We start from the raw sequence: 9,940 nt of genomic DNA, 5'->3' as shown, positions 1-9,940 counted from the left end.
ATGGGTCCTTCATTTGCTGAAGAGTTACATACTGCCAAAAAAGGCAAGAGAAAAATATCCTCTGTTTCTCCCCCAATTGAAGTATCCCCTGAGACAGTACCCATTGAGAAAGAAAGTTCAATGGAAAAAGTTGTTGAAGAAGCCATTGATCCTGAAAATTCTTCTGCGGATGAGGCGTTTACTGCCCCCATGTCACCTCATCTTCCCCATGATATTACTGTTGCCCCCTCAGAAAATACAGTTGAAGCCGAAAAACCAGGTGAGGACTTTTCTACTTACTTTATTGATCACATGAAGACAATGGCTCACGAAATTGGTACACATGCTGCAGGTAATATCATTGATCAAATGTCTGATCAATTGTTTGGTGACAATAGTTCTGTTCCCCATCATGAAGATGAAAATGAACAAAATATCCCGATGGATGTTCCCGACAATGATACAGAACTTGGTGATCATCCAGGTGTTCCAAATTTAATTTTTACTGTCCCTGTTATTGAAAATGTTATTCCAGATATCAATGTTGTGCCCGATGTTGTTGAAGAGATTGTCCCAAATGTCCCCGATAAAGATTCTGAAGATGCTGCTCCCCCTTTTTTAGTTATGCCAGTTGATCCTCCCAATGGTCAACAGGAGCAGGTAAATATTGCGGCTGAAGTTGTTGACTTACAAGTTCCTTCTAGTGATGCCGTTGTTGATGTTAACCCCCATGAAGTAATTGAACCCGCCAATCCTCTTCCGATTGGTACTGGGCAGTTAGATGATGCCCACACTGATGGTGATTCAGGGGATCACTTTAACCCAGTTTGGAAATTGAAGGAAAATCACCTGCTAATCGGAACTCGGGAAGTAGCACGTGAATGGGGAACAAAAGGCGAGAATTCCTCGAGATAAAAGAGAGACATCGCAAGATGACCGATCCTGTTCGTACTCACATGCCCGGGGGTAAGGAATGAATTTCCATTTCTCTTATTCAGGTTCATTGATTCAAGAGAAAGGGTTTTTTTTTCATCTTTTATTATCTAGTTTTTGTTAATTGTTCATCACTTTGAATGCAGATGTTTTGGTGCTGCCTTTAATGCCTTTTCTGAAGTGTTGGAAAGAGAGAAGGTTCTTTCTTTGGAAAATGACAGTCTCATAAAGCGGCAGTTTGAATTGATTGATGAGGTAGAAGAACTGAGAAAAAGCTTGAAATCATCAGAAAGAAATTTAGAGGCTGCTCATTTCAGAGAAATGGAACTATGTTCCGATATAGATGGTTTACATAGTGATTATGAAATGTGTTCTGATCTATGCACCGATCTCGCAGGAAGAAGTGTCAAATTTAAGGGCATCAGTTCTAAATCATAAGGATGAACTTCTTGATTGAAATGTTGAAGAACGATGGTCCGGAAAGGGCGGACTTGCTACGCTTGAGAGGGATGAACTGAGAGAGAAATTAGCAAGGGCCATTAGTTGGTCTAAATAGTTTGAGAAAGAAAGAAATGAGATTCTGGAAAATTTCCAGAAGATTGATAAATTTAAGTCCGATTTGGAGCAACAACATCAATGTCTGCAGAAAGCCTTTGATTCAGTTTCAAAGGAAAAATCCGATTTAGAGTGTCAGAAAAACCAATTGGGATTGACCCTCTGTGAGACTTCTAAGGAGAAGGATAATCTCAGAGTGTCTTTAGATTTGGTTTCTAAAGAGAAGGAAAATTTGAAATTGGAATTGGATGAGACTGTTAAGGAGAAGACTGTTATGGTTGAAGAAATACAGTCAGAGAGGAAAAATTTTGAATTACAAAAGAAAAGAATTGAATATGAACATGAAGTTGTTCTGAGTACCGTTACATCAGCAATTGAAGAAGCTGGAGATAATCCAGCCTTTCTTGGATTCTCGCAAAAATATGGTGAAGGTTTGTTCCGATCGGATATTCTCTCGAAATTCATAAAATTTGTCCAGCTGTTGACTTCAAGATGCTTCCTTCGGGGATTCTCCCCTCCCGGAAGTTCTTTGACCTTAGAAATCTCAAATATCCTGACTCTGATGAATCTGAAGGGGATAATGAAGAAAGTGAAGAAGAATATGAAGATAAAGATTCTGAAGATGGAGACACGTCAAGTTCAACCAAGGATGACGACTCTCCTGCTGACCCACATATCTGATGTCAATCATGTTTTGGAAAGAATACTTTAAGGAACTCTTATTTTTTGTTTAAGTCACTCTTTTTCTGATGTATTGGTCAATCTATCTCCTTATTTTGAGGATATTTTGAGGAAATGAACATTGAATTTTGTATCTTTTATAAGATTGTCTTCGTGTTTCTTTGATCAAAGCTTTTGTCATTTAGTAATTGGCTGACTAGCTTATCCGCAAATTTATAATCTTCAATCTGCGTAATAACTTTTGTTAATCACATTCGGAAAGCATTATTAGGCATCGGAAGCCTGGCTACTTCAGCCTCACACATGGAATGTCGGGACAACCCACGCGGAACATATGACGCCTGGTCAGCTACGAAAAGCATGACCAGGCCTTGGAAGAGTACGGATCAGCGACCCCGACGGGGTGCACAAAGTGCTCCCCCGACGCTTCCTCACCACAAACATCCCCACGCACGGTGAAAAACAATAATTCGGAAAATATGAAGAAAAAAAAAATTTCACCACTGGGACCACTTGATCCAGACTCGTAATGAAGAAATACATAATGGAACAAAAAGGCGCGAACCCAAAAAGGCGCAAAACCTCGAACTTTTTCGTTCTCTGTCCCTATTCAAGCTCTGATTTCTCTTTGTCTCTTGAATCGATTAAATCTCTAGGTTTTTGGCAATTTTGTTGAGTCTATTTGTGCTTCGTTGACGCAAAACAGTTCGTTGAACCTCTCTCGGTTTCTCATTGTCACTCTCGATTTGGATGAAACTTCGATGCAAATAAGTCTGTGATAAATTTTCGCCTCCGACGCTTCTCCCTTACTATTCTTCAAGTACCCCTGTACAGCCGAATCTGAATATTCCATTTGCCCTCAACATTTGAAGCAGCGCAATAGTGCAACTAAGGTCCTTCAGTTGATATCCATTTGCATTTGGTGAGTCCGATCCCTTATTTTTCCTGCTTTTTCCTCTAACGAGTATCTGCATTGTGAAAACGTTTCTTTTCCGAGGCTGTTCCCTCTTTCGGTTGTTTGTGTTGAAGGTTTGGAAATTTTTTTTCTTCTATATTTTTTTTTTGTAAATTGTTTTGAATCAAATGTTTATAACTCTGTTGCATTCATGTTGTAAACAAGAGTTATAAACATGAGCGACTATACTTCACATTTGACAAGAACAAGATCAACATGAGATTTTGATTTGTTATAGAAAGCAAGAAGGAGATCATTTGAAACACGTATTTCGTATGAGTCGTATAAAAAACCCAGAACTGAGAGATTATATTGGAACAGAAAAGGCTTATTCAGTAGAATGGGACAACTTGTTTCAGTTCTTCTAAGACACGGCTGTCAAAATGTTCAGGCCTATATACTACTAGATCAATGTGTGATCGGATGCCAGGTTCCAACTTATCTCATCGATTTGATTACAAATGTGTCCGATGCGATGGGAAGTTGGTGTTAAATTTTTCACATCTCATAATGTTTGTTGGCTTCATCTTTGAATTTGAATAATGTTAACTGTTTTTCATAACTAAGTTTTGTAAATGTGTCTTTATAGTGAACTGTCAACATTGGTGGACATGGATGCCGATGTGACACCTCAAATAGGCATGGAATTTACATCTTTTGAACAAGCATATGACTGTTATAACAAGTATGCGCGTATGATTGGGTTCAGCATTAGGAAAAATTATTTGCACAGGTGCACTATAGATAAGAGTATCATCGTGCAACGGTGTTACGTGTGTAGTAAAGAAGGACATCGAAGAGAGAAACAAGTAGAAGTCAAAGGACAACGTCCTGAGACTAGAACTGGTTGTTTAGCAAGGTTGATTGTCAAAAGAAATAATGATGGACGATTACTAGTAGATAAATTTTGTGAGGAACACAACCATGCTCTTCAGGTTGAAGAAGTTGCACATTTGTTGCGCTCCCAACGTGCAATATCAACTACCCAAGCCACAGAAATAGAAATGGCAAACAGAACTGGATTGGGGATCAGGTTGACATATAATTTGATGGGTTTGCAAGCAGGGGGCAATGAAAATCTGGGTTTCACAAAGAAAGACTTGCAAAAATTTTTGAATACCAAACGGCAACATGATTTGGCATATGGGGATGCCGGGAGCTTGATGTTATATCTAGACAATCAACGAAATTTAAACCCTGCATTTGTGTATTCTGTATAGATGGACAATGAGGATAAGTTGACAAATGTATTTTGGGCTGATCCACAGATGCAATGTGATTATCAACTTTCTGGTGATGTAGTTGTGTTTGATACTACTTTCTCGCACAAACAAAGAAAATAGACCGTTGGCAGTGTTTGTGGGATTTAATCATCATAGGACTATGGTTATCTTTGGAGCTGCCTTGCTTTATGATGAGACAACTGAGTCATTTCAATGGTTATTTCAAACTTTCTTTGGAGTTAATGGTGACAAGAAGCCAATGACAATTTTCACCGACCAGACGCCGCAATGTCAAGGGCACTAATCGAGGTTGCACCCAATACAGTCCATGCATTGTGCACTTGGCATCTCCGGCAAAATGCAAAGAAACACCATGGATATTTGATGAGTGAGAAGTCACAATTCTCCAGAATTTTGTACAAATGCATCTACAATTATACGAAGTTGAGGAATTTGAATTTGCATGGAGGAATTTAAGAGAAAATCATGGGGTTGTAAACACCGCTTGGCTAGATAGAACATATGAAATAAGGAATAAATGGGCTTGTTGTTACATGAAGGACTGTTTCACACTAGGTGTGAGGAGCACACAATTGGCTGAAAGTTTGAATGCCGATTTGAAACAATGTCTTGGACGCAAACTAGATCTTGTAAGGTTTATGAGACATTTCAACGATGTTGTGGAGGCAAAACGTGCAAATGAAATTAAAAAAGAATTTGATGCACGAAATGAGGTTCTTGGAGGTTGCACATAGGTTTAAACCTATGTTGAATCAAGCTTACCAGTTATATACTCCAACTATATTCAAAAAAATTTTGATCGAGTTTGAATTGGTGGATAGTCACGGTATCAACAGCCGGAATGTGTCAAGTAATTTTGTTGAATATGTGATTTTGAAGGCAGAGATGTGACTGGTTCCTATTCGGGTAAGGCATACACAAGTGTTGCGTAATACTGAGAGAAGAAAGCCTAACATGTAGTTGTAAGAAATTTGAGACTGTTGGGATCCTTTGTGTCCATATCTTAAGGGTGCTCAATTTTCACCAGCTCATGTGCATCCCGAACAAATATTTTTTGATGAGATGGAGAAGATCAGTCCAAGAATTAACACCAGTTGTCAGAACAGGAAGAGAAGGGGAGGCAAGGAATGATGTTGATGGGAAATTAAGTTGCTTACAGCGAAGTAGGCTGATTACGAAAATCATTAACCAAGCCTGTGAAACGGAGGTTGGATATAACATACTATGTAAGCATGTAAATGGGATTCTCAAAGAGCTTGAAGATGTAGACGTTGTGCAACCTACTCAAGCATCCCTCCGAAGAAAATGCTGAAGACTACCGAAATTTACGGAGTTAAAACCAAAAGAGTCTCACAAAAGGGGATCGGGGAAAAAGAATGAAGCCCCGGCATGAAAAAACACAAAAGAAGAGGTCTGTCAAGGCTAGTGGAAGGACAGGGCTCCATTGACATAACCTTGCCAGAGTCTGATTATTTGTCAACGTTTGAGGGTTTTAATACATGGTCAACTCAGGTGAATGCATTTACACACCTTTTTGTATTGTACATCTTTTTTACCTCATTTCACAATTGATCTTAGGCATGTTTGTTGTTAAATTATACAGCATGTACATTCCTCCCAAAATTCAGTACAAAATGGTGTAACTACTAATCAATCCTCAACCAAGGTAAATGAAAGTAGGGATCTCTTTTTGTATCGCTCATTTATTTATATTTCAAAGTTATTCTTACGTATTTGTTGTTGGATTATACAGCATGTACCTTCCTCCCAAAATTCAGTGCATATTGGTCAGGGTGCTGATCATTGATTAACTAAGCTAAATGTATGTACGGATCTCTTTCTGTATTGCTCATATATTTTTATTTAAGAGTGATTCTTACATATTTGTTGTTAGGTTATATAGGAAGTAGGTGGCTTACAAGGCCCACCACTGATGATTGGAATAGAATGTTGTCAGCGTTCCGAGCATGTGCGGTTGGTCAGGAATAGAATGTTGAGCTCATACATGAGGGACTGTACTTCACATTTTTTTAATGGCACATTGAATTTGTATATGGATGGTGGTACTAGTTTGAATAAAACAATGAGGGACATATGTTTCCTTCGTCACAATGAATGTAAGTCTTCATTTTAAAATGTCAGTGAGTATTACAGTGGTTGGTTGCTCAAATTGACTGAGCATATGAGTGAATAGTAAATGTGTACACTATAGGTCTCATGAAAGGATTGCCATCTTCCTAAACTCATCTTCCTCAAACAGTTATCTGTCTATGTCATGGATAATTTTTTCTATTTTAATTCTTTTCTTGTTGGGGGTTATGGGTGGGTTAGGAGTTCCATGGACAGAGCAGGACCACAGGACTTTTCTTGCTGGGGTACTGAAGCATGGTAAAGGTGACTGCAGAGGGATCTCAAAGAATTCTTCTCACCACAAGAAAGCAAAATAACCCAAACACATAACAATACTATATTATGCGATAAGACCTTCCAAGAATGAGATTGCCTAAGCTCCTAAAGTCACCTGAACTACAGCTCACTCTTGCTGTCACAAGGTCGATCGAACAAAATAAATCATCTGCAACCTCACTATCAGTTGGACCCATTAGTGTGATATGATGACTATCATTAGCCATTAGCCTGTATCCTCTCAATGTTCGTAAGCTTCCATACCGTAAGGAACAGCCAAAATAAAGGAATCAACAAACAAGCAGAATGAGCCAAATGACACTAAAATTGGATACACTACTTAACAATAAATATGTAATACTCAACCACTTGACCATTGTCCTCTTGCAATTGGTCCTCTTGTATTGACAAAAAAGTACGGCATTTACATGTTTGCTGAATAAAGTACATAACAAGAAACTAAAAAAACCCAAACACATAAGAACAATACTATATGATACAACATTGTGATTCGGGCCAACACTGTCTGATTGTGCAGTTGATGAGTAGGGGCTCGGCATGCAGCACCCAAATTCAGCTGATTGCCTAGTGGGTCGTCATAAATTATTGGGGATCTCACTTCCTTCTTACTATTCACACTGTCATACGAAGTTGAAGCTCTAGAATGTACGTACTTTGCTGCTGCTTCACTACCACACATCTTATCTACCCAAATAAAAGAATGTGGATGCTTTTCACCATTTGGGCACCTATAAAATCTGCGACCAGGATTTTTTGTTGTGTTTGAAGTCAGCAGCAACATCCTGCCTTGCCCGCAATAGCATAATGGAGTGGGTTGCTCTATTAACATGGAAGACTGCTCTTCACAATTGCATCCGCCCATGATTTAAACAAGGATAACACAACTGCCCCTGAAAGAACAACTCATCAAGCACAACGGTGACTCAAATATGGACATCTACAATACTAACCCCTTTCTTTAACTCAAAGTTTGATGATCAACTATGTCAAAACAAAACAAAACAAATATGATCAAACAATACAAACTGCCAAACATCATCGAAAGTCTTCAACCAATACCCTTAAATCAGTGCAATGATACAGCTAATATAATGCCTCCGTTCCCCACCACAAGTCACAAAATACTAATCCTTACATGCTTATAGGAAATTATATATTTAATTCAAAAATCATTCCCCACCACAAGTCTGTACAAACCATAGAATCAAATTATATATATCATATTGAATGGCCCCTACAACCACATAGGCCCCGACCCACTTTGGATTTAACATAAAGCTCCTATTATTATAACAACATTATCTCCCGATCTGTGCACGAAACCATTTAATTTAAACATGGACGAAATGTTTTAATAAGCCAATGCTAAAACAAGCACCATATTAAATGCAAAAAAACATGTCATAGGAAACCAACAAATTAAAACCGATAAATATTTCAATTATAAAAAGAATGAAGCTTCTGTCAAATAATACTGCACGCATGATAAAGCAAATAGCCACAGCAACACAAGTATTATCCCACTATTCTCCAACATATTTTATCTGAAAGTAGAAATCAAATTCCAATTTCAAAGTACAATGTCAGGCTTATAATCTGAGAGCGCATTTCAACTTTTCATTCACATGACTCGAGCCCTTGGAGCTTACAAAAGACACCAAAAATAATGTAAGGTTTCAAAGAGGGACTGCTCAACCATAGTTTTGAACACTACTACCAAAATATCACACTACTTGGAACTACTTTACTAAAATCCAAATTATAGGATAGAAACAGTAGAACTAGTGGCACAAATAATATTCCATCTACTTGATTCTCTAATCTCTTCCTCAATCGATATCTTCTCAACCTCTCAGCCTCTTCCTCTAACAAAACTTGCATTTCAGATTTTAATACATATCTAGGAGGAAGAGCATGTCCGTAATTACACTCTTTACCACCAAAGTAGGACAAACCTACAACCAACCATATTGTTTCTTGTCCACTACTTCCGTAAAGTTTATACAAACTATGCATATAACCATGACATTGAGAATAGAGATAATGCTTTCTACTTACAACCAACTACTATCACCATTGAAAGAACTACTAATGATGGGGAAAAAATAAAATATCAAAAACCTGAAATGTTGAACAACTATATGGCACTAGGTTAGCATGCTTTAGGAGGCTATAGGCTCAACTAAAAAGAAGGAAACAAGCGAATGATGTATAACATATTAATAAACAAACAATGGTGCTGATTACTCACCTATTATTGTTGTACAATGGAACTGCTTCAAACAAATTTTCTTCTCACTTATGTTTTGGTTGTTTAACAATATCATAGAAATCCAACCGAGACCACAAGTCCGACAAATGAAATCAAAATGGACTATGCCATAGAATTTCAGCAACATACGAAATTCAGATAAGGCAAGCAGGGTTTTCTTTTTTTTTTCTTTCAATCAAGGAGATCATGAAATGCAAAGTTTGTCTTTGAAGATGCATAGGTTTAGGAAAAGTGGAAACGTCATTAATTTCCAAAAATATGAAACATCGTATTCTCTATTAGTAAAATAAAAAAGCCCGAGTGAAGCTATTGTGTTCAACAAAACCAACCTGTACAACAGACTTTGGGAACAAATCCAATCACCTTTGCCAAAAAATCTGTACCCAAGCTAATCAGAAACCGAATGGAAAGCTATAAATTCAACACTTAAGCAAATAATAAAATAATGATTTCAACAGAAATATTATAAATCAGATGTCATTACGGAAAACCCACCGGTAAATCTTACTTTCGAGAGAGTCCAAAAGCAGAAGCTCCCCACTCAGTGAAAACTCAACCGTGTACGGCTCGATTCCAACCTTACTCCCATCGTTGTCTTCCTTTTCTTCTTCACCTGCACAGCGTCTCCTGAAATTAGGGTAAATGACAAAATTATCAAGAAGTGATGTGAATAATGTAAGCCAAGAGCATTTTAGGACAAAATAATTGCACCATTTCGTGTTTCTTCTTTAAGAGCAGAACACTGGAACGAGAACCCAATCTACGGCTTCTTCTTCTTCAACCCACTACTTCAACCTACTTCTTCTTCTGCTGAAGCTTTAAGGTTTGCTTCTTCTTCTTCAAGAACGCTATAACCTATCAAACTGGGAAATGCTCCTCCGCAACATGTTCTTC

The 9,940-nt window shown here is 37.9% G+C and overlaps 1 protein-coding gene across 1 annotated transcript; it reads left to right on the top strand.

Annotated features, from left to right (window-relative positions):
- The first annotated feature begins 3,678 nt into the window (after positions 1-3,678).
- LOC149011024 (protein FAR1-RELATED SEQUENCE 5-like) lies at positions 3,679-6,336 on the top strand. Its single transcript, XM_089162547.1, has 2 exons — positions 3,679-4,156; positions 6,242-6,336. Exons 1-2 carry the CDS (start codon positions 3,679-3,681, stop codon positions 6,334-6,336), a joined length of 573 nt encoding a protein of 190 aa, XP_089018673.1.
- Positions 6,337-9,940: the final 3,604 nt, after the last annotated feature.

The sequence above is a fragment of the Hakea prostrata genome, chromosome 7 (genome assembly GCF_041222555.1).
Source record: "Hakea prostrata isolate BN-2017 chromosome 7, UWA_Hpros_2, whole genome shotgun sequence".
Classification (NCBI taxonomy): Eukaryota; Viridiplantae; Streptophyta; class Magnoliopsida; order Proteales; family Proteaceae; genus Hakea; species Hakea prostrata.
Note: the sequence above shows the minus strand (reverse complement) of the source record. Positions and strands in the feature narration are given on the sequence as shown.

What these genes read in the sequence shown, in the direction of transcription:
- LOC149011024 (XM_089162547.1), top strand. Translation starts at nt 3,679, where the DNA reads ATGTGTCTTTATAGTGAACTGTCAACATTGGTGGACATGGATGCCGAT. An exon ending in GTTGACATATAATTTGATGG is followed by an intron (nt 4,157 to 6,241) that starts GTTTGCAAGCAG and finishes ATTTGTTGTTAG; the next exon opens with GTTATATAGGAAGTAGGTGG.